Source organism: Vanellus vanellus, assembly GCF_965231255.1.
Source record: "Vanellus vanellus genome assembly, chromosome: 9".
In the NCBI taxonomy this organism is placed as follows: domain Eukaryota; kingdom Metazoa; phylum Chordata; class Aves; order Charadriiformes; family Charadriidae; genus Vanellus; species Vanellus vanellus.
The window spans coordinates 11,634,338-11,659,677 of NC_138914.1; the positions used below are offsets into that span (position 1 = coordinate 11,634,338).

General features: G+C 45.5%; 1 protein-coding gene across 3 annotated transcripts; it reads right to left on the reverse strand.

The window, feature by feature from the left end:
• Window positions 1-413: 413 nt before the first annotated feature.
• QRICH1 (glutamine rich 1) lies at window positions 414-24,448 on the reverse strand. Of its 3 annotated transcripts, none has more exons than XM_082487689.1 (12): window positions 24,245-24,448; window positions 23,179-23,239; window positions 21,795-21,879; window positions 19,126-19,455; window positions 9,973-10,992; window positions 6,524-6,701; window positions 5,746-5,900; window positions 4,831-4,945; window positions 3,416-3,524; window positions 2,912-3,063; window positions 2,113-2,203; window positions 414-1,334 (listed from the first exon to the last, which is right to left on the reverse strand). In XM_082487689.1, exons 4-12 carry the CDS (start codon window positions 19,432-19,434, stop codon window positions 1,142-1,144), a joined length of 2,322 nt encoding a protein of 773 aa, XP_082343815.1. In that variant the 5' UTR covers window positions 19,435-19,455; window positions 21,795-21,879; window positions 23,179-23,239; window positions 24,245-24,448; the 3' UTR covers window positions 414-1,141. The 3 variants fall into 3 exon arrangements, with proteins under 3 accessions (XP_082343815.1, XP_082343814.1, XP_082343813.1); XM_082487688.1 differs by having other exon boundaries at window positions 21,795-21,887; XM_082487687.1 differs by lacking the exon at window positions 21,795-21,879.
• Between the last annotated feature and the right edge of the window lie 892 nt (window positions 24,449-25,340).

Below are 25,340 nucleotides of genomic sequence, written 5' to 3' on the forward strand. Positions count from 1 at the left end.
GCAGGAGTAAGCCACGTGCTGCTCCTGAAAGGCCTTTTCCCTCCAACACCCCTCCATCCTGCCCTTGGTGTGATGTGTTTGTAAAGATGGGGAGAGGGAGGATTTGCCTCGGGGTGAAGTCTCACAGGCTGGCCACAGAACATTAGGACAGACTGACAGTCTGATCTGGTCTCGCAGATCCCATGTTCCTAGCCTGACACTGAGCTTCCATCAGCAAGCAGACATTCAGGTCCTTCAACAGAAGTTAATCCCCTTCTACCTTCCTAATTTGTAGAGGTGAAGTCCAGCAGAGTCAAGCTGGTAAGCACAAAAAGGGATGGAAACAACCAGTTTGCATACTGATCTTCGTATAATGACCCCCCCCACCCTCACAGCTCACTCTTCCCCAAATAAAGACACATTGTTCAATGGCATGTTGAAAAGACGTGCTCGTCATTCTTAATAAACAACTAGAGTAAGAATACATAAGAGAAACAGGGTGGTATCTTTATATGATACACAAGTGTATGTTACAAGAATTCCATCAGGCACAGGAGCCTCAAGGTTTAAGGCCTCAATGTTAGGCCAAAAAAAGAAGAGTGTGGTAAAGTTTGTACTTTTAACATCTAAAAACGTCACTTAAAGGTCTGAATAGAAATCGTTGGTTTGTTTTTTGTATAAATCACAACTGCAGTTCACTCTCTCCTCTTCCTTCCAAGATAACAGCAAATTAACGTCCAAGCACAAGAAAAGAAGATGCCTGCCTCTCCTCCACTGGCTGAGCAGGTCCATCCATCATTCTCTAGGCTGCACATGCTCCAAGGAGACAGAGGCCCCAGCCATCCAGGCCAATCCTGTAGTTCATGTTTTCTACATCATAAAAAAAAACAGAGTCAACCAGCAGCTTTCCACAGCTCCCAGCTCGCAGGGGATATGCAGCCTCCAATGGTTCCAACAGTTTGGTGTGTTGGGTAGGATACACAATGGGTAGGTTTTCCTTTAGATTCTTTTAAAGAGAAGAAGCCTAAAAGGGCTTCATAACTACACCAATAAAAAACCAAAAACTTAGGCATCTCCTTTAGTGTAAAAGTCTGTACAATTTATCTTTGCTTGTCCCTCCCCCATCACCCCGCCCCACCCCTTCTGAGCCAAGAAGGATGCCTTAGTGCATGGTGCTGGCATTAGCCACGGCAAGAGCTTCCTGAATCTCTCGTATCACCAGGATCCGGGTGAGCATCTGCTCCATCTGCTCTCTGCTGATCGGCTGGATGGAATACCAGATAGGGCTGTTGGGGGCCACCACTGGCTCCGGTGTCAAGTAAAACGTGTCATTCCGGCCTTTCACACTCTGGGGGCTGCATGAGGAAGATCAGAAATAACCAGACTAACAGAATGTTCCAGAAGGGAGAGACCACCACTGTCCTCACCCCAGACTTCACAAATCCTGACAGTGAACAGCTGGCTGATGAGACATGAAAGTACGGAGTTACATCTAGGAGCAATAGTGGTCCCAAAGTTTTTAGGCTATGCCAAGGGTAAAAAAGCCATGGTGATGACTACAAGAAAGAAATTTTTATTTCACACTGGTAAGTATAACACACACGGCTTTAGGGGTTTTTCAGAGTGAAGCAAGGATGAGGTATTTTCACATCCAGGCTAGCTGCAGACCCAGATGTACAGAGGAATGTTTACATTAATTATCAGAATCATCATAATTTAGAGCTGAGTCCTCTGAGGCTCCCTCCAATCTCCATACCAAGTCCTCATTTTTGTTCAGAAGCTGATTTGAATAGGACCCTAATTTCATCTCAAGTAGTGGATGCTTCCACATGACTTGCTCACAGAGTCACAGGCAGAACAGCAAGCTCATGCCAACACAGCAAACCTCTGGAGTGAGTATGAGATTAAGAGCAGCCAGTTCACAAATCAGGATTTGTCTCTTTTAAACATCACAGTTCAACTTCAGTGCATTGGAGTAAACCCCACACTCTCACACCAACACCCCTCCCCATTTAAGTAAATGTAGAAACTGTGCCAGCAATAAAACACAGCCCTGAAAACTAGGCCAGCCACAAGATGCAGCTTAACAGTCACAGAAGACAAGCAACCATACACATGAACAAGAGCTCTCACCATTTGAAGAGGTAGAAGTCATACAGCTTTATCGGACACCTCAGGGGGTTCTCTGGATTCTCAGTCTGCTCTGCATACATGTCATCTGTAACTACAAACCAGCCCCCCCCGCCCCCCCCGAAGTCTGTCAGACACTGTATAAATACAGCAAACTGAGTAGCGCCATACAGTCCCAGCACTACTGAAGCACCTTGTTACCATGCAAGAGTTGGCAAGATACATATGGCTGTTCCAGGGCAGAGGCACCTGGTTATAAATGCTCAAAGCATTATATGGAGAGCTTGCTTCATCCCAAGGTTACTGAAGACCACAACCCATCTATAGCCTTCTTTCCATTTCTCATCTACCTGTGCCCAAAATGAGAAAAGTCTCCCTAGTGAGACTGCAATGCCTCAGCTAAATCCTGAGTCTGTGCTTTTAAGAGGATAGATGTACTTGCATATGGATTCTATATGGGTTCACATGAGTCAAGATAAGTGCTCCCAAAGAAGTTTCCCCCTTTGTACATAAGCACTTACACCCAACAGCCCCTATGCCCATAAAAAACAAGAGTAACAAAAAAAATTACCCTTAGCTTTTGATGAGTCCTATACACCTCAGGTAAGGTATGTCTCCGGGCTTACTATTAGAAGGTACTATGCTCTCTCAGACAGAATGCACAGAAAACCCGCACTGCTAGGCTGAAGGCAACTGGCAGAGTCTTGGGTTCTTGTGGCCCTACCTGCAGACATCTCCAGGTTCATCCACTTCCTTCAAGCCCAGTAAGTAAGTATTCCCAAAGAAAACTTCCAGACACTACCTTTCTGTCCTGTCTGGTGTATGCCAAGAGGCTTCAGATAGCGGATACTCGTGCTTTTGTCCTTGGGATTAGAAGGGTTCTTCTTGGTCTGCCTCAATACCTTGGAGAAGGCCAGCTTCATGTGCTGGTCTACTGTTTTCAACAGGAAGTATCTGAGCAGCAAGAAGAGAATACGGGACATTGAGGCAAGTAAAGGATACAGTCACAACAGCGAGGTAGTTATCTTTAGTCATCATGAGCCAGCTGAAGCTCAAACAAACACTGAGTTAAAGACTGTTCCAGCAGCAAAGCATGCAACAGCCACAAGTTCAGTTTCCCCTCTGCTAACTCATTTCCTTGTTGTACTGCATCTTCTTTGCCTGATGGAGCTGCAACAGGGCCCTGAATGCAACCATTCAAAATTCATGATTTCACCCTGATCCAGTGCAGCAGTTTCCTACCAACCCTGTCAAGGTGTTTGAAATTCTTTTATTCCCCAAAATTCCCAAAGACCTAAGTACTTACTTTGTATTAAAAAACATCAGTGTAGTGAGCAAGGTGGAAGGGGAGTGAGCTCCTAGCTGCTTACACTCCCACAGCATCTCTTCAGTTACATGACTGGAGAGGACATAACCTGCAAAAAATCAGAAGTCAGCATCATGCCAGACAGCAGGAACACAGGAGCCTTTTATAGTCTGTAAGTATTGGAGAATGTATAAACCTTAAGGGAAGGAGGAGGAGGAGATCCTCACTGATGTCAAGATTCACTACTGTGCAAATAACTTTTAAATAGCAGATACGGTTAGGAAACGCTTGCATACATATGTCAACAACCTCTAGTTGCAGAGAGTATGCTTCTGCAATACGCCTATACATCCCAGCCCAGAGAGAAATAAAGATGCACTTAAACAGCTTTTAATTAATGGCTCGACTCCAATGCAGATGCTTCTAATACAATAATATGTGAGAGCAGGCAGGCCAGTGTTACAAATCAGCTCTTGGCCCTGTGCGCAGCTTTAGTCAGCACACAGTGCCAAGTGATGTATTTGGACACATGAGTAATCCTTTGATTCTCAGATTTTTTTCCTTTGTGTAGAAGAGAAATACTATACTCCAAATACACAGATAAACAGAAAAACAGACAGCAGTATGAACTCCGGGGCTTGCGGAATGACAAAGCACAGATCAAACAGCCAGAGTGAAAACAAAAGGATTCCAAAACTCATGGTGCTACTTAGCCATCTAGCCTGTAACATCAGCTACCTTTCTGAACACAAGCAATAGCTTCACCGATGTCTAATCAGATCAAAGGGAATGAAGTAATGAGAAACCAGGTTTCCATGCTCTGAAAATGCAATTCTTAATCTAGTTCTCATATGCAACTCTGTCAAAATCTGTCTCTTCTGGAACTGCTTCCCCCACCCCTGTTGCCATCATCTTCTAAACACAGGGCTGAGATGAGCTGCATTTGATTGCAGTATTCGAGGCTCTAATCACGCGTTGTTTGACACCCAGTTAGTCCTGCAGACCATATCCAATTGGCTACATGGCAATGTGACAGTGTTGTATTACCTCCCAAAGTAACAATAAATATTAGAGGTAAGGTGTATTAGTACTTCAGATGAGGAAGCTTGGTTCAGATCAAGGATCAGCTGGATTCCAAGTAAGCCAACCTCATGACACTACAAAGTCCCAACAATATGCCTTCTGATCAATGACAGACTAACAGTTGTAAACGACAATCAGGGCTAGAGCCTGACATGTGCAGTAACCCCAGCATTCACTGCAGACGCAACATTTTTCTCCCTGACCAAAATAAGTTGTCTCAGGGACATCAAGTACTTCAAAAGGGTTTCTATTCAGACTACACTCATGCTGTAGTTCAGTTTAAACATTCCAAACTCCAGAAAGTTTTAAAGTTCTTACACAAAAGTTCTTACCAAGAGGGGAAACGCGGGGCTGTACATCCTTGAGAACTTCATGCAGCCATTCAGTGAACCGAATATAGTAGAGATCTGAGAAGATGTCATCTACTCGGCCATTTTCAAAGAGATACTGTAAGAGATTCACAATACAGTCTAGTACAGTGGTAGTGAGTATATTCTTCAGACCAGACCTTACCCTAAGAGCTGATGTACCCAGTTAGTCAAGCATTTTACAGCATAGCACTGAAGACTAATACATTCTACCTAGAAGAGTGAGGACCCTTGCACCAAGGCCAGTACAGGGCAGGTAATCTCAGTTACTGTCATGGGAATGCTAAGACAGCAAGCAATAACCATCTTAGAAAGGAAAGCTAGTTGGATTTCGCCTTTTACTTCAGGCGTGTTCACTGCAAGTTATTTCACATGAATGTCCTTTGGACACTACTTTTTCAGGTTAAGGAGAGAGATGCTCAATTCTCCTATCAGAGTTTAGCTCTGTTCCTGCAGCTTTTCCAGAAAACACACTAGTATTACCAGCTCAGATTTCCCACACCACACAAAGCTAAGTTCTTGCCTGTTAAAGCTTCAACTAGATTGAGTTTTGACACTGACAACTTCCTCAAACATTATCCAGCCCTTCTCCCCATGTCAAAAAACCTGAAAGGATTTATTATTCTCACTGTGATATTGAACTCTGTTATTAACAATTTTTCACAAACTTAACTCAGTAGGCAAAAGCATTGCTGAGCACTAATTACATTTCATCTGATTGATTATTATTTTTTTAAAGCAAAGAGACTTCTTTTTCCTTATGAAATTGTTGGGAAGCTTAAGAGAAGTCACAGTCTCCATTTTTATAACAGAGAATCTTCCCTATACATGCTGACAATATGCATGGCGCTGCTGCACATGTAGCTGTCCTCCCCCTACCTTCTGAATACACAGGAAGATATAGTAGAGCACATCTGGATCATAGGGTTCACCATCACCATTTCGAGCTTCTCGTGTCATTAAGCATAGACCATAATTCAGTTCAGCCACAGCTGAAGAGATGAGATCTTCCTGGAACCTCAGCAACTGACGCCCTGGAAAAACAAAACAAAGCCATATTATTTAAGCCATAAAGTCATATTATGTCCCAATCTTTCAGGAATTATTTCCCACATCTCCAGCTTCGCCCTTCTATCTAGCAGGCCCAGTACTACCTCATTCTCCCAGTATAATAAAAGAAAGTTGAAATAAATCAAGATCTTAGGCTGTCAGATCTACTAGAAGATAAACAGGTAAGAATCCGACAGGAAGACTCTCTGCCCTGCCAACTGCATGACTATTGCCTTCTTTTACCATGTCCACAATGAAATGCTGCCCTGCTGCAGTAAGAAAACATCAGCTCTGTGACTACTCTACCAGCTTGGCTGGCACTCACAGCCGTTTTGTTTGTCCATGCACTGCAGTCATACAGTGCCCTTTCCTACTGCTACCAGCCCAGGTGCTCAAGTTGGCTCAGCACAGAGCTAATACCTCCCTTGGAACATGTCCTGTGGCAGTGGGAGTATGCAATAATTTGTACTGCAGAGTAAATCAAAGTTTAAATTTAAAAACAATCACTGATTAAACAAGTGTTTTCCAGAGCAGCACACAGCTAACATTTTAGTCACTCCTAATCCTACTTGAAAGGAAGGAAAGGCCATGTTGTCATGACACATACTTCCAATAGGTGCTAGCCTATTTTGGGCTTCTTTTTCCAGCTCAGCATTCTTGGTCTGTGCCCAGCTTTTCCACACTTCAAGCCCTTCTTCTGGCTTCAGAGAGTTTGGAAGTAGAAGTTCAGGTGAAGTTTGTGGCTGTGGCTGTGGTTCAACTTCAGCAACCTGAACAGTTTGAGCCTATGAAAGAACACATTTCAGTTTATATATAGACTTTGATATGCAACAGTTTGACAGAAAACAAGTAATGCCACAATACCTCTAGCCCCAGGATATTAGTCTTTTGCAACACTCCCCTCTAACAAGAATTTAATCCAAGGAACACAACTTTTGCTGTCTAACCTGAATTGCTGCTCACAAAAGAGTATTTGTTTCTCCAAGAACACTTTAAGTCCAAAGGAACATAAAATAACCCCTTTAGCAAATCCACAAGACTTGCAGTTTGATGCATTTAGAAGTCCTATTGAACATCACAGGGGACCTAACAGCCATAAGCCATTCTTGCTGCAACACCATTAAGAAGCTAGCCGCTACGTTCTAAGACAAGGATCTTCACAGGGCTAAACTTCTCTCAACAACAGACTTCTAGTCTCCCCTCAAACACTGACATCGATCACTATCGATTCTGAAGCCTTATTTGCTCCAATGCATTTTTCTCAGCTTCAGCTAACTTGTCACTCTGAGCCACCACTAAAGTCCATCCTCTCAGTACAACAAGAGCAGCCCAAGGCCCCTTGCAGAAACAGCCTTGAGTCACAACACCTAGAGAGACTGCCAGCCCCAGGCAAAATACTGCTGTGAGGACCAGCTACTATTCTGTGAAGAGCTAGTGTATGACCTATTATAGGCCTAAAGGGTCTCCAGACCCTTTGGAAGTTTACTTTGCAGCAGGACTTTAAGTCACGAAGAATTACCAGCTCAAACTGAAACTTATTTTACAGGCAATTGATGGCATCTATACAGAAAGAGCAGAGAGCCCTCCAGCTACACTCACTCTGCATTCTTCACCACAGCTTCTCAATCCCGTGGCACAGAAAGTCTCATGGCTACCTCAATTAAGGAGATTAACTTGAAGCTTTACAGCCCTTAGTCAACTTCTCACTGGCACTCTGAATGTTACAGAGACAGCAATTCCTACATCAGAACAGTTTTGCTTCCCCCTTCTTAAGAGGCAGCCCAAAAAGCAAGGCTTTGTTATAATGAAGTAACTTTTCCTTTGATACTGCCAAGTGTCAATCATCAGTGAAAGTTGCTCTGACAGTACTAGAGACCACAATGAAAATGACAGACTTTAGTAATACCTATACCTTACTTAGTGGAACAAAAAAACAGCTGAAGAGGCAAAGCCAGCAAGAGACTCAGACTGGAGCTTTCTGACTGCCTCTGGTTGCTTTTTCTTTTTGCATCAGCTCTTAATAGCTCTTTGCTTATCAGCCCCTGCATCAGCAGCAGCGTGCAGAGCGAGACTACAACTGAAAGGGCCCAGCTTTTAACAAGGCAGATGGTAACAAAATTTAAGTTGTCAAGCAAGCCTCTGCCTTAAAAAGGAGAGGACAGGAGTCCAAGGGTGAACTGACACCTTGTCTCTGTAGGAGCCAGGATTGAGCCTCCACTCTCCTCCAGAGTGCTGCCCCATTACTCTCCAGAGAGCAGAAAGCCTTCCAGGCAGCCACCTCCATAAGCCCAACCTAAGGGACAACTTCCGCCCTGACCTTGCAGACACCTTGTCCAGTGTGAAGGAAGGCACACAGGATGGAGTTAATTCACTGAGCTGGGAGTTGCTTCTTAACTGACTTACGTTTTTCACAAATAGACCAAAATAGCCGCAACTTGTCCGGATCCCACAGTAGCACAATGCCAGAGGACAGTGTGGAGCAAGCAGGCAATTTCCTTCTCAGTCTCACAGTTGTGAGAGGGACAAGCCCCAAAAGTTTGATGTTCACCTCAGTAGCAAGTCCCTCCTGGACTGGCCTCTGTATTTAGGGGCTTATACAACACCCAGTACTCCAGAGAATTGGGATCAGAAAACTGATACCCAAGAATTGCAGACCACTGTGTGTTAGTAGAAGCTTTACAATTAACCATTAAAGAAATTACAGAGCCAATACCTTGGAAAGGATCCCAAGAATGCAGATCATGCTCTTAAAAGACCCTAGAATAAATCTAAAAATCTTGTTTAGCAGAAAGGCAAGAAGTTCTATCAACTTAATTTGTTCAAGCAGCCAAAAGTGATGACATGATGATCTCTGAAGTACCAATACAGGGAAAAGATGAGGTACAGAAGGCTCTTTGAAAGTGACAAAACAAAAAAACCCCAACCAAACAAAATCCCACGCATTACTAGACCCATAAACTGTAGCTTAAAGTACAGCTTTATAAAAAGAGGGCATCCAGCACCTGCAAGTTATTTAGAGATGTAGGGAACCCTTTTCAGCGAAGACCTTGGTGGGCTATAGTCCACAACCAACTCAGAAACAATCAGACATGACTAAAGAAAGTAATCCTCCTTGTCTCAGTGCTTACTGACAAAGTAGAGGGCATATACGCCTTTATAAAGCCAACAGTGTTATTTATAAACTGGAAAGAATTTATAACAACATTTATGCTAGCAGACTTGGATATTTTTGCCCTTATTCCATTCAGCAAAAACAGGCTCTGACAGATCAATCACTTTTCACTTTCTGGTAATAAAAGATAAATTACATCCATTTGCACATATAAGAGTGGCCATTAATAGCCCTAGTTATTCAAGTTTTAAAAGCCAATTCAAAATAATCTATGGCCTAAAGTTAGTAAAAGCCTTAAAAAAAAAAAAGCAACAAATTTGTCTGCCATGTTCACCACGGACTATGAAGAGGTGCTTACTTGCCCCTGCTCGTTACTGTGCTCTTGCACCAGGCATTTACCAGAAGCAGGACGTGGCATTACAGTTCAGTACACCTGACCCATGAAGTTTGCTCACAACTAGACAGATTTCAACACTTTACCTGGGCTCTGGGTCTGCTGCAGACTCCACATGCTGCATAACACAAAGTAACTGATAACCAGGTGACTAGTATATTTGCACGCCTTACTTCGCTGCAGTCATCCCTGCCTGTCCACTGCAACCTCTAGAACAGCTCAGAAGACTGCAGACCCTGTAATACCTGCCATAAGGAAGCTAGCAATGAGTATGTATGTATTAATTTACACTACGAGTATCTATCAATTTATACTATGAAGATCAAGACAGTACGTTCTTTTGGGAAGTTCTGAATCCTAGTTATGTACCAACATTAACACATCCCAGTCCTACACCTATCAGGAGTCAAATGCCCTACGTCACGCCCAGGCTACTGGGACAGACGCATGTCTGCTTCCTAGATACCAGCCCTTTGCTGACATCCTCCCTCTCAACAACATTCGCAAGTTGTTAATCACCAACTGAGACCGAGAAGCAGTTTTAACTTACTGAGCAAGTGACTTGTAGCTGCTGCTGTTGCTGCCCCTGCTCTTGGGGCGTGGGCTGCTGCTGTTGCTGCTGCGGGTCCCATATGTGCACTGTCTGTGCTGTATTCTGGTACGTCCCTGCCACAGCCTGCACCGCTACTGGAATGTGGATGTTGCCATTCATAAACTGCGCTGGAAAGAGCGAATTAGCAAGAGTCTGCACCACTTCCTCGTGAGAGTTCTTCACTACTGAAGTACTTCCCACCATCTTATCCTTGTCATCTTCCAGCTTCACAGTAGCCAGTGTCGTTGGTGAGCCACTGACGTGGACGGCATTGTAGGCCTCCTGAGGGATGGCGATGTGGGTTATGTTTTGCTGCTGAAGGTCACCACGTGGCTGAGCAGAGTAAACGGGGATGGTCCAAGTCTCTCCAGTGGGGCTAGTAATGGTCCCAGTGGCACTGTACAGGTGGGCACTGTCCACTGTTAACAAGTCTGGCCTTAAAGAGACGTAACTTTGCTGCTGGCCCTGAGGAATGGCCAACACTGTGGCAACTGGCTGCCCTGAAATAGCATACGATACAGTAATAGGCATATCCACTTTACGTTTCTTCACTGGCTGAAGGACACTAGCAGTGCTGATCCGTCGCTCTCCCTCTCGTGGAGAACCTTGTTGAGAAGGTGGAGGTGACAGTGCCCCAACTGTTTGGATCTGTATCTGCTGGCCACCAGTAATGGCCTGTCCTGCCACAAGCTGGGCCTGGATCTGCTGGTGTTGTATATGTTCCTCCTGTAGCTCCGCAGCCTGGATCTGTTGGGCAGTCTGCACATGCTGCACTTGGATTTGAGCTGCCTGCAGCTGAGATGGGCTGGGGCTCTGAAGAGATTGATTCTGTATTGTCTGGGACGCCTGCTGCTGCGCCTGGCCTTGGATCTGCACTTGGACCTGTATTGGTTGCTCTGAAGCCTGATGGACAGTGAGCTGCGGAGAGAGCTGCTGGGCAGAGACCTGCTGTGGTGCCTGCTGGACCTGGACCTGAACCTGCAATGACACCAATTCAACAGTTAGAGATCAGCAAGTGTCAGTGATTCCACAGTGGGGCCACCAACAGAGATGGCCCACCACTGGAAGTCTACACTCCAGGTCTTTTAGGCTCAGTTTTATGATTCCATGTGTTAATCCGCTACTAAAGATCTCAGGAAAATGAAACCAAGTTACTCTAGAAGTGCCTGGTTGACAACAGCAATATGGTAGATGATGTGTTTGCTCAGTGTTGCACATGACTACACTTCTCAGCACAGACAGAACACCGCGTGAGCTGCATCCCCAAAGCTCTGTGGGCTCAAGCCAACAGACTGCATCCTTGGAAGCCAAAAGAGTCTTCAGAGCTATCTGCATTGCTAAAATGTTATTTCAGCACAGGCCTTACAATAGCAAGACCTTAAGATCACAAACCTTGTATCAGAATTGTAATGCGTATCTGCTACAAAACACAGGAGCTTGCCTCATTCTTACTATGCAGTAAAGTTTGTTTTACTGCCTTCAACCCCAGTCCCCCAAATGGCCGCAGGATCACTTGCCAGTGACAGGCAGTAAGTTGAAACCAGCACTTGGCTCCTTCCACATAAAGCACAGAAATATTATTTTGAAACCAATCACTAACAGTAACACTACACAAGCAGGTGTCAACACAGAAAGTTGCAAGTTCAACCTGAATCTTTGTCATGCGCTAAGGGGCGACACTGCAGCATTTGTTTTTTAAACTTCAGAAGTATTTCTTTGGCAATGATAATTAAAACCAATTCTTTTTTTTCATTATTTACTTACTCCATTTAACTCCATTTATTGTCCAAATTATTCAGTTGTATTTTTTAGCTCATGCACTTACACAATGCTGAATAACATGGACAAAATATTTTAAGACTTGGATTCAAACACAGTTCCTTTAATTTTAGGGGGGGGGGGGAAAAAAAATAAAAATCACACCCTCTCACATCAATGCTCATTTGTCCAAGGTCTGTCACACTATCTAGCAGCAGTCCAGGACCAGACTTAAAGCTAGGAATCAGGGGTAGCTCCCAACACAAAGTTCAGGTCTCAGCAACTTCACATTCCAGATCTCAAACCCAACCCAGCTGGTATCTTCACTCCCAGGGCACCAAGTGAGGTCCACGCTCCTCATTCAGACACTTCACCACTTTGTCCCCACACATTTACACAGCCACGTTGTTGCATTTGCCTTGTCCTAGAAGCGATATCCCAGGTTCCCAAGATCATCTGCTTCTCCAGGCTTCCTTAATACTACCTCTTAAGGGACAGAATTAATTACTCAACTTCTTTCAAATCTGATGTAGAGCTTTGTTAGTGGCACCTATGAGGGCCACATGAAGTTTGGAGCCAACAGAGATGTATTTTATTGTAAAATTGTCTTCTTACTCATCATGTTCTCTCACCCTTTTCTACCTCACTTTCGAGGCCGTCAAGCCTGGCAATACCAGAGCTACCACCTAGGTCTGCATTGCGCAGATACATGAAATCTCACTTCCCAACATCACCTCTAAGAAGTCTTTTAAAACGTTAAGGATTCATTTGCAGCCAATTAAGAATTCCTAAGGAAAAAAATGGGATAGAAAAATGCGCCACTTGCAGACCAGTTTTATAAGTCACCTCCCGTTAAGAGCTAATTCTATTTCCAGGAAAAATATGGAATTTTACAGGTTCCTGCTGGGAGCTATATGCAGTATACTGTAATCCAGATGACGTGGACTTTCTATAATAATTTCCTGCAAGGTAACAAGAAACATAGGACCTTGTGTCCGCATGACAGTTTAAAAAGCTGCATCAATGAGTGATTTGATCAGGCAGTGAATTGAAAAAGATGAAGTCACCTATGGGATGCTTCTTCAGTTCTATTTGATACTCTTATACTGCCCTACAGCATGAGTTCTGCCTTGGCCCAAGCACAGATCCCAGTTAAGAATTCAGTTTAAGAAAGCCAGTTTTAGTTACACCTCTAATGCAAGTATTCTCCAAAATACCTGATTTTAAAAGCCACTAATATAATCCTTAGTATTAATTTAAGTCCTTGTTCAAAAGATTACCTGCAAGGCAGGTGTCCAAGACTAGACCAACTAAAGTGCATTATTGCACTGATATGTTTTCAGTTTCACAGAAGAAACATTTGCTTTATCTTCAAATCATGTCACAGAAGGAAGTAAATGTATCATTTATCCTGTGCTTCTGGAGTGTGTTTTCAGAATCTGCACAGGTTGACTGAGAACATGCTAAAAGTATCACCACTTTCTTTCCATACGAAGTTTTACATTACAGTTGATGCTACTGCTGTAACATACACAAAGACTATATATTTTTTGTTGCTGTTGCTAGCAGTAAGAATTGAAAGTCTGCTCCTGCACTGAAACAATTTTATTACATAAGTGCAATTAGAACGGTAATGGAATAGAATTAAGCAAGAGGCATGGTCTAAGAACAGACTCAACAAGACAGCATTTTCTTCCACTTTTACAGAATAGGGTATTTCAGTTGGAAGGGACCTATAATGATCATCTAGTTCATCTGCCTGGCCACTTCAGGGCTGACCATAAGCTAAAGCATGTTATTAAGGGCATTGTCCAAATGCCTCTTAGACACTGAGAGGTTTGGGGCATCGGCAACCTCTCCAGGAAGCCCGTTCGGGTGTTTGACCACCCTCTTGGACATTAGGAAGCATTTCTTTACCAGTTTAAACCTCCCCTGGTGCAGCTTTGAACCATTAGCCATTTTACAGCATAAGTCTATTGTCTCTAAAAGTCATGGGCAACTTCCATCACTTTCAGCAGATGAACAATCATGACCTGAGGCCCTACGATACCCTCCATGGACTAGATCCTACCCCCTACACAACCAGCACATCTTGCTACTGCTTTAGAGTTCACACAGTGTTACTGTTAACACCCAAAGAGTGAGTCCAGACACAAACAAGATGAAGAAGTCAGACTCCAGAATCACTGGAAGTTCTCCATGCTGCAAAGTGCAGACATCACACTTCTGACTAGAGACTGCTACTATTTAAAAGAATATTTGAGCTCTACCTACTGCACATTATGCATCCCTTGTGAATTACACATCCATTTTTAACAACTGTATTTTGCAGTAGATCCCCCCCCTACTTTCAAGTAGGTTGTACCCAGGAGTGCTACAAGCATTCATTTCAGATATACTGACTCCAATCCAGTCTGAGACCAGAGCTTCTTACATTGACCTCATTGTCTAACTTGCTATCTGAGAAAAAAAGGACAACGGATTACAATAAACATCATCAGCAGTTCACTTTAAAAAGGACTGTAAAATAAGGAATGCTTTAAATTTACAGGCCAAGACCAACAGGGAGGACTTTAAATCTTCACCTTATGCTGAATATTAAAGCGAGAACATGTTATGCTGGGAATTCCTGGGTTATACTGGTACAAGGGAGGAACATGCCAAGTTACCAGTACTGAAAAACTGCTTATTGCCAGAAGTTTGGATCTAACAGCATGAAAAGAATCACTTCCCAGCAGGCTACCATCAGAAAGAGAAATGCCTTTTTACCATAAAATATCTAAAAGTTGGACCAAGTACTAGCTGACTAGAGAATTAGAAGCATTAGAAGTCAGGCCTGCATCATAACAGGAGGGCAGAACTAAATCTTTAAGATTCCCCTAAAGGCAATCTTCTGTCACATTAAGCTCAAAAATATATTCTGTCTACAACCAAGCACACACAAAGAGAAAATAAGTAACTCCATGAGCATGAGAATAGCTGAAGCCTGGTTTCCAAAAGTTTGTGGTTTTTTTTTTTTCCCTCATGGTTGACAGACTAACTCCATCAAACTTTCAAGTAGGACTCATAACATGTCTGGCCCGTGTGGATTCTCTGCCCAACAAGGAATCAGACTGCAAAACTGCAGTTCTTAAACAATTAAGTTGAAAGAATTCCCAAGCAAAGAAAATGTCATACATGGACTGACTGACTACATTACCTAATATCTCCTAAAACCTAACTCCCAATAAGCACGCATACCAACTCTTGCCTGCATAGATTTTCTGATATCTAGCTTGCCCTAGAGCACCTGACAGGCTCTTAAATGCCCCTTTTCACAAACACATCTCGTAATTATTTTTTAGCCCAATTTAAGGAAATAAGGCTTAAAATACACCTTCAACAACTGTCCTAAGCTAAACCGACTCCAGCATTTAAAACTAACACTGTAATAAAGAATTCCTTCTAACGTAACGCCAGAAAGCACACATACAAGTACAAAACAGACCTGAAGCACATAGAGTAGGTGAAAAGACTGATCACTGAAGTAGCAGGAAATGTTGGAACTTGTTATTCAACTACTTTACAGGAAGTCCTTTGCTATCTATCTAAGTAAACAAGGTCTACCGGGAGTGTACAAGTCAGCTTTTCAGAACAACTGCCAGACAGATTCTCACTGCAGGTTTTTCCTCTGCTCATTCATCAAGATCAGAGAGAGAATTCCACAGGCCAAATTAGGCCTTGTGTGTGTTTGAACAGTTACAATATCAAGATCACGTTGTCAAGCTGTACACTGGAGCAGGATTTAGGCCGAAGACAGTTAAAACACGTGAACCAGGGAAAACAAAACACCTTACCTCTCAAAGAGGAACCTACTTCCATATATAAGTAGCTGCTACCTTGAAAACACTACTCTTGACTAGAAACATTATTTGAAGTGGCACACTAGCAAATGTTAATTAATATCAGCTGCTACACTAATATCTTCCTGGGAAGCTTTTCAAAGGTAAGCGAATAGGAGTCCTACCTTCGGGCTAAACTTCAGAACCAAGACTGAGGCAGGGCGAAGCTGCATCCATCAGAAGTGAAGGAAAGATACAGTCTATGCAGAGCTAGAGGTAAGATTTTCTTCTGAGCTACTTAAGGGCATCTTTCCCCACCTTATGTCATTAATAATGCCCAGCTTCCTATAATGGTCTGAAGTCACAGAATAGACTGGAGGAAGACTGAAAAAGCTGAACAGTAAACCCATGCGGACCTGAGCAATTAAAATGGCACAAGCCGTAACTGAAAGACACTTTACTTGCAACCATTCCCTATATAGTCCTGTGATCTTGCTCATCTGTGGCATCCTCCCCACAAGCCCTATCCAAGAAGCTCCTGCCACCCAGCCATCAGACTCTGTCTTAAAAGAAAGACGAAATTGAGGATCTTCCCCACATGCACCGTACATATCCTAAGCAAAGATACTTTCTGTCCTCAGATATTCTTTCAGTTAAATCTTCTTGTGGAAGAGACAAGAGGTTCACTGACCTCTGCAGAAATACCACATTCAGTAAGCAAGGCAGGGCTAACACCTCTTCTCGCTGGCATTATCAATTTGATGGCCTCAATGCACAAGACCAACTAGCAACAATCTCACCCAAGGCAGAGCTGATAAAACTCTTACTCGACTGAAGCAAAACAGCCTTTCTCAGCCATCCCCTGATGCAGCACAGGGTATGACAACTTGACATACTAAACTCTTTCTTAAGATCGTTAATGGCACCGCTGCAATACTGGGCACAGAAGGCGCTCCAAGACACTTGTACTGTAGCACTGACTAGTATGTAACCCAACAGTTGCATCCACTCAGCCTTTAAAATAAACATTTGGCAACAACCTGTTGAACCTTTTAGGCAAGAAAACCCTAAGGTGACAACTTCTTCAAACAGGAAACTTATTTTGCCAGGATAAATAAAAGCAGCAAGCAGTCACACACTGTCTTCGGTTGTTCACAGCAAGTAAAATCTAGGATGAAACCTGAGCACCATCTGTCTATCTCTATGATCGCGCTGTTGTCATCAGCACTTGCAACCTGAGGTCATCTGACCAGTCATATTATTAGTCACCTTCAGCACCATTGTCACACTGCCAGACATAAATGTAGTCGCTCAAAGGGTCTTCCACTGATTTGCAACTGGATTAGCAAGAACTAAACAGATTATCAAGTCAAGTACTGGGATGACATAAGTTTGATCAAAAGCTAAAAGGCTTCAGCAGATGACCAAAATTTCTCATAATAGAACACAAGCAGTATTTTAGCAAAGCGAGCCAGCTGGTCAAGTGCACTGCTGTAGTGGAACACAGTCACTCCAGAATCACAATAAAATACAGCTTTGTTCAGACACTGTGCTCTGCTACTACTGCTGCTGCAGTGGTAGTCTTGAGACAGGTGAACACCAAATAATGGGTTTAACATAAATCATGTCTCCATAAAAAAATCTTGAAATACAGAAAAATACCCTTGCAAAGGGGTAAAGACATTCCTCTCCACCCCATCCTTAAAAAAAAAACACACAAAAAACAAACAAACAAACAAAAACCCAAACAAAAACAAAACAAACAAACAAAAAAATCCCCAACTTTGCGATAATTCTGAGCTAGCTGTTGAAATACATATGAATCCAGTTGCACTGCCGACACACAAAAGCTAGAGCCGTATCTAGTGCCAGATGTGCCACCTAAGTATTCTGGGGGTTTGTAACATCCTAAAGTGAGCAGCAGGGCAGGCAACACAAACACCAATTATGATCTGTACTGACAGATGTGAAACCAGATATTTTAAAGTAGAGTCACACCAAAAACAAGGGGGAGAGACTAGACAACGTTCTTTAGGAAAACTCCTGAAATCTTGACTTTCATCAGATATTTTTCATAGTCAGGGTGCAGGCCATTCAGTTTAAAAAACAGGAACAGGTCTCTGGCAGCAACTCTATGGTTATTTTCAAGAAGGTCAGGAGATTATTTTTCTCTGGAGCATGATACTTGACCTCTCTCCCTATCTCTGTTACTAGAAGACTTGCAAGGGTCAAGCCTGAGCTTCGAATAGTTCTGAAAGGAGGCAGCAGCAGGGGAAAAAAAAAAGAAAAAAATCCTTCTGACTTTTACAACTGGTTTGGGGGCCTTCCACATCTTCAAGGCTGAGGCACCCAAAAAAAGCTGACCCTCCTAGTTCTTCTACTGAAAAATGAAACTCCTCCCCCCAAAAAGAAGGGCTAAACAGCAGAACCAAAAGCACCCTTAGTCAGTTTTAAGAGACTCACACAGAGATCTAAGTCACGTCTCTGAGACTAGAGGCTTTTATTCTTCAAATGCCTTGTGACACAAGTTACTGCAGGGCAACAGGTTACAGAAGTCCCAGTTAGGCATTCATTTACTCAATAGAGAGTAACTGGAGACGAGTTACCCAGTGAAAAGAGGCAAGTTTGTCTTTGCTCTAGGATAAAAGCATGCAAGTGAGCTGTTAGCACAAGTCTATTGCACTGCAGCAAGTTCACACTACCTTATCTCCAGTCATTTGTGTCTCCATACCCTCATTTGTTGCAAAAGAAGAGAGCTCACAACTTTACATTCATGCTACAGAAGGCAAAAGATTCATATCTGAAGTGTAACAGAATTACAGTTATCCCAAGTTACATTTTTGGGTTTTTTTCCTCTCTGGTGCCAGATTTGCTCATGTAATACTTAATAAAAATTACTGTAATACCTATTAAAAAAAAAAATGGTGAAGACTCCTTCCACCATGCAAAGGGATAATCTACCTTGATATGTATGCATCTTTTAGAGTTCCTTTCCTGAAAGGTATCTCCCCCTAGTTTATAACATAAGTTGACTCCCCTGCATTTCACCCTGACTTAAAAGACAGTTCAAGAACTACAACATTTAGAACGTTCAAACAAAAAGATTTAAAGAGTATGGATTTCATTAAAAAAACCCTAAAGGTGAGTTAGATCCCACAGCCACCCTGAACAATCAGATAAAGTAAGACCAGCAGACAGGGGTGGTATTTATAGCAGCTTCACAGAGTATGCAAGGCTTCGGGGAGCTGTGCACATGCCAGAACTGTCAACCATTTCTCCAATAGGTTACACCACTACATTGCTATGTATGCTACTCCTCCTACAGCAGGGCTCAATGGAGGCACAGTCAATAGGGAAATTTACTACCGAATTCCTTAAGTGAAAGACAAATAGTGCTGTTCTATATAAAGTTAATTGGGCCTGCTTATTAAGTGCTCGCCTGTGGTTTCAGGTTAGACAGTAGCTGGCTCTGAACACCGCTCCATGGGTTAGCAAGTCACATATACATTTAGAGATCATTTAAAATACTTACCTGGACTTGCTGGGGTTGCTGAACCTGTATCTGCTGCTCTGGCTGAGTTTGCTGCTGGACACTGGTTGTCACAGGACAAGCAAGTTCAAGCAAAGACCCAGCCACCTCTGTGCTGTCTGTGTAAATGCAGTTGCCACCCTGCTGATACACCATGGTGGTGGTGGCCGTCTGCTGAAACTCCTGCAGAGCTTCCGGCCCCTTGGAAGCAAGGGAGTCCAGAAACTCCTTCATCCTGTGCTGGGGGATCGTTCGCGCCTTCACACGGATGTATTCTTCAAAGGAAATGGTGTTCTCCAGAGAATTATTCATATTGCAAGGTCCTTAGGGTTCCTTAAGGAAAGAGAAAGTTAAAGTCTTAACTACAGCACTCCTTTGTTGCAAGGATATTCCCAATTCCAGTAATTAATTTCTCATACCAAGTACCATATGAAAACTAGCAAACATGCACAGCCAGCTGCCCGAGACAGATGCTTTGATTTTACTTGGGTTTATGAGGCATCTTGTGCTACCACACATTTCTAAGATTAACCCTTAGCAGCTCAGGAAAGTCTGAACAATAACCAGGTGTAACTGTAGTACTATTTGAAGAGTTCACTGCCATGTAAAGTCTTGTAGCATTGTTCTTCACCCAGAGCAAGTGAATCCCATAACAGACGAAATCAAGTCACACATTTAATTTGGTGGCAGCATGTAGTATTAGTGAGAGAAGCTTAGAAATCAATATCTCTGGCCCTGCTTTGCAGCCACAGAGGTGGGAGAACCGAGCAGTATGTTTTATCAGGCCATGCAGTTCTATTCTAGGCAGCTAATGGGAAGCACAACGGAAGAGGATCAGATGCAGCATTCAGCCCACTGCTATTAGGACTAGGACAGCCTTATCGATTCGAGTATAGCAAGCAAAAGGAGAGTGCTGAAATCAAGAGATTCCTCAAACAGGAAACTATACACATGGAGAAGCAAAGCTCTGGAAATGACAAAGGCAACAGCAGCATCAGTTCTTGATGTCCTTTTAATATAGGAAGAGGTTAACATGAAACATGCCATGTATGAAGACAAGAGAGAGACAGAAAAAGAAATCAGATGATCAGGGAAGAAGTGAGAGCAAGGAAAAAAAAAAAAAAAAAAAAACCAACCCAAAAAACAACAAAAGAGATTACTCCACCTGAGAACATTAGACAGCTCTAGGGTATACTCTGACAGCATTCTCCTCTTATTGACTTATCTTGTTTAAACCCACAAATTCTTTCTGCAGTGAGTATACTGGTTGTTTCTAAAGCACTAATTAGTCTTGATAAAGTATAAATACATTTGAGCTATAACACTACCAGACACTGAGATGGTTGTGAAAAAGATGTGAAACAGCACAAGATTAGGACTAGAAGAGGTGATTCAGTACTACTACAGTAAGCTGCGGAAAGGTAGAAAAGGGGACAAACATCACTATGCATACATTATGACTGTAATTCTAAAGAGAATAGGTGTGAAAAGCAGAACCGTATATATCATTTCACCATGATTTAACGAAGTGGAACCAGGACAGAAATATGTGATTGAACATAAGACTGCAACAGCCTGTGTGAAAATGGGAGCTAGTTCTAGGCTCAGTAGCACCCAAGCATATTCCACAAGTCCAACTGCAATTCCCACCAAAAGTCAGTGGGAGCTACAGCAAATTCTAACCACTCTTTACTGTTACGTGACAGCAGTCTAAACACACAAAAGTTTTTGTTTACATGGAGGAGGTTCATGGCTAGTGCATTGGACCAGGCTCACAGGAGAAAGAATGAATACCAAAGGTAAGGGGAATACACGAGGCAACTTGCACTTTATCTACAGTTTTTAGAGTTATTAAGCAACATTTGTTGCTGTATGAGATTACTACAGAAAATATTCCTAAAACACGTATCAATGTTTAGTAAAGAGCACCAGCTAACAGCGTTTACTTAGTAAACACAACAACTCTGTAAAAATCAGTATACAGAAGGTCCCATAGAACTCAGGGCTGGACAGAAACACAATTCTCCTGCCTTTCAGAGATTCTGATCTGACACATTTTCAAGCCAGCTGTGCGTGACAGAACCAGTAACACTATTCACTCAGCTGCAGAGTGAGGTTTCCTCCAGGAGCTACGAAAGCACAAACTAAGTACCTCTGTAAGCTCAACCTTCGCCTTTCCCCACCAAAGGGGCAGCATTACTGGCTGCTCAGTCAATACTCTACACCTCCACAGGACACATTGTTAACCCTTTCCCAGGTGACCGTACATCCAAGCTGGAACTGATGGAGAACAATCTTGTTAGTGCATCCTCAGTGACTCAGACAGGACCTACACCAGGCACATTTGAATGCATCTTCCATCTAATTGTAAGATGCTCCATTACGTACTCGGAAGCTGGAAAACAGATTTTGAGCAATTAACTTGTCCTGATTTTCTACTTTGAACTTGCAAATATTTGACTTCAATACTACATTGAGGCTTTCAGAAGAGCGCAAGCATTTTGCACATCCACTTTGAGGTGCACTAGCAGACACAGCTTTCAGAGGGAAGACTCCTCTGAGGAATAAACCTCAAGGATGACACGCTGGGAACCCAGACGTGAATACTACAGGTGCTCTTTGAGATTATATGCTCTCTGACAGCTAGATGCTGCTGAATAGGATGGACTCACCTCTCAGCAAAGGTCCTGCCTTCTTCCTTGCTCCTGCATTGGTGCTTATTACGTTGGAACGGCTCAGGGTATAGTTATTCACCTTCTGTTAATCTTGTCAAGGGAGAGAGTGGGGAGGTCAGCAGGGCCACTGTTTTCAACAGCAGCTATCCATTAGCCCTTGTGCTTTTACTTTTTGGAACTCCAACCCTTCTGTCAAGAGCTGCTCACAGGTACATCGTGCCCCTGTGCAGCAGAGACCAGAAGCCACCAGAAACCCAGATGCATAAGCAACAGGCACAAAGATCAAAAAGAGGTCCACCACCAAATTGTCACCTACCTCTTCCAACACCAAGAAGCAGAACAAACACAGCATTAATTTCTTAGATAGAAGTCCTTGACCCTGCTCAGCTGTTCCATCTTAATTAGTTCTTTTTAGCAACAAAATCAAGAGCCTACTAAGCCAGCCTTCCCCTGTTAGCAAATCTTCCTCTGTCACAAGCTGTCAGAAGGAATCTCTCTTTTCCTCTCTTCTAGCATGGAAAAATCTTACTTTATAATTGCTTGAAGTTACTACACTGAGAGCCACTAATGCCTAAAACAGTTAAATGCTCATCTGAGCCACTGCAGCACTCAATGTGCCAACCATGGACCAGAACCCCACTGCGCCACGTGGTATTTGTTCCTGCTCTGGAAGAGCAGCAGGATCTTCCTTTGGTTTTCTCTATAGCTCTCCAACTCTGGCAATCAGAAAGGAGCTAAAGACACCACAGGTAACAGTGCGGTCTGTACTAAGTTTCTCCCAGAGTCGTTACTGTTAGTTTGAAGGCTGCGTGGAGTTACTTAACTAAAAGCACTGAACTCCTCAAAAATGCACTTTACAGAACGCTTCGCAGCAGTAGAGGTACCAGGTCTAACAAAAGAGTCAGGAAAGGTAATGCCGTACTCCCCCTCAGTTTTATTTGTTAAAACTAAACCCAGCTGCATTTATGACAGAAAACCTCTTTAAGGCTCAAATGTGCATTCAACACGCTTTTGTAGGGCAACATACTCAGCTTGCTGCTGCAATTGCCACTTTTACTGTTAGTCATTAAGATACACTAATTTATGCATTCCATTTATCCCGTCGACCTGCATTAGAAACAGCAAACACCCATCTTCACTAGATCTCAGCAGCATGTTTTTAATACTGCATTTTAAAATAAAGAAATAGCATCCAGGCAATAAGCTTTCTGCAATAAAGGGAGGTAATTCCTCCCTGTTCATCAAAACTGCATTTTTTCCAGGAAATAGGCTGAAGAAACTCCTTGAAGATCATGAGCACATACGGTTAGTTTATAAAACTTAGACTGAGGTTACTGAAAACACACACACAACTTGCAGCATGTGGACAATCTGGACTCACCAGTCACCATGTTGCATGTATTTCTGCTGCTCTTGTCCTGAGCTCTTAGACTTGTAACGTTCTGGAGAAGACAGAACAAAGAAGCCCTTTCCATCCCCAGTTCCTCTTTCCTTATTAAAGCTATTTTATTTTTAAAATGTATTCCATTAAGAAAAAAAAAAAAATCAGGAAAGAAAGATATGATCATCCACGCAGCTAGCAGTTCCTACTGAAGGGATTGCGAGATGCCCAATTCCTAACCATTGTATCCCTGTGTTACTGGGAACGAGCATGTGAGCACATCTGTCACGGGGCGCAGAGCACCGTGCGGTGACAGGCGCAGCACAGCCGGTGACACCGGAGTTACTGGAAGACAGAACTTAGAACAAGGCAGCAGCAGTGACCGTATCCAGAGGTCCCCCCGTGTCTTCCCCCCCAACCCCCCTCCCCCGCAGGTGTTCCCGGCAGCGCGGCCCGCCGCTGCCCGGAGGCCGGGGAACGACACAGACCGCCCCGCCACCCGGCCCAGACAAGGCGAAGCTCCATATTTAGCCCCTGAGATCATCGGCGGCCTGCTGCAGCGGGAGACACAGGGCTTCTACCCGCGGCACAGCCGCCCGCCGGCAGCCCGGGCCGCTCCCCGCCGCCTTTGTTCCCCGGCGGGGCGCCCGGGCCGGCGGGAGGCGCCGCACCGCCCCCCCCGCCCCCCCGCCGCAGGAGCCATGTTGGGGGCTCCGCCGGGGACGGCGGCCGCCGAGGGCCGCGCGGAGGCCGCGCCTTCCGGCGCGCGCTGCCGCCGCCCGTGTAGGGAAAAGGAGGGGGGGAGAAGCGGGGACGCGCCCGGTGCAGGGCGGGGGGGTGCCGGGGGCGCGCCCCGCGCGTGCACGGGCAGGCTACGCGCGTCCCCGCGGGCAGAGCCGCCCCCTCCCCCTCCCCGCCGGGCCCGCGCCGCCCCCGGAACCGCCGCCGCCTCCCCCCCGCGCCCGACGGGAGGCCCCGCCCGGCCCCGCCGCCACCGCCTCCCGCGCACACACCCCCCCACCCCACGGGCCCCGCTGCGCCGGGACGTGCCAGGGCCCCGCCTCACCCCGGCCCCGCTGCCGCCGTCGCCTCGCGCCGCCGCCGCCTCGGCCCCGAGTCTTTTCCCCTCACAGCTCCCTGGGCGCCATCTTACATTCAACCCCCCGCAGCCAATCAGCGCACGATCCTGGCCTCGCGAGAGCATGGCCCCCAAGTCCCGCGAGAGCTCGACGCCCGGGCACGCCCCGCACCTTAAAGGGGCCGCGCCCCGTTTGGGGGGGGGGGGGGGGGAAGAGGCGGGGGCGGTCGCCGGGGGGCGCCTTCCGCGGGGGCCGAGACACGCGTGGGCGGGGGACGAGGGCACCCCTGGCAGTGGGGACAGCCCTCGGTGGCGGCCGTGAGGCTCGGGACGTCACGGGCACGCGTGGCCGTAGGGCGCCGCCAGCCGAGGGGGTACCACACCAGCCGCCCCGTCGCTCCGCGCCAGGCGCGGGCGGCCCGGCCCGCCACCCCCACGCAGCAGCCGGGGCAAGCCTCTGCGCCGCCCCATGGGTGGGCAAGACCCCAATGTAGGGGCTCCCCGGGAAGGGTGCTGGGGCCTCCATGGCCCGTACCGGCGGCGGCCGCGCCCTGCCCCTCCCGCCGGCGGGACCGCGGGGCGAAGGGTCGCCCGCTCCGTGCGGTCGAGCCAGGGCTGCTTTAACGTGCCCATGTGCTCGGCGCGGCCTCCCCGTCCCCGCTGCTGCTTAAGGTGGCCCGTGGGGCCGGGCAGAGCCTCCACCCACCCACGGCAGGATCGGGCCCCGGGTCCTGCAGCTCAGCGTTGGGTGCGGGCCACGCCGGTCCCGCGGGGGCACACCCCTGACCCCCATCCCGGGGTCGAACAGGGGCCACCCCACTCGAGTCCACCTTAACGGGAGACGGCGTTCGGGTGGTGTTTGTACACAGTGCGCACACCTTCCGCCTGCCTGCACCCTGCCTGCACTCTGGGGGCCCTCCTCCATCCCCCCCTTCCCCCCGGCACCCCCAACCCCAGCCCGGTCTGGCGGTCCCGAGTGGGGGGGAGAGCTGCAGCTCCCGCTGGGGCAGCACCAGCCCTGCACGGGGTGGGGGGCAGGAGCAGACCTCGAACCCCCGGGGGCTGGGGAGACCCTTCCCCCCCC

What these genes read in the sequence shown, in the direction of transcription:
- QRICH1 (XM_082487687.1), bottom strand. Translation starts at nt 19,434, where the DNA reads ATGAATAATTCTCTGGAGAACACCATTTCCTTTGAAGAATACATCCGT. An exon ending in AGCAACCCCAGCAAGTCCAG is followed by an intron (nt 10,993 to 19,125) that starts GTAAGTATTTTA and finishes GTGTCATTGCAG; the next exon opens with GTTCAGGTCCAGGTCCAGCA. An exon ending in ACACCAGACAGGACAGAAAG is followed by an intron (nt 2,204 to 2,911) that starts GTAGTGTCTGGA and finishes GCTGGTTTGTAG; the next exon opens with TTACAGATGACATGTATGCA.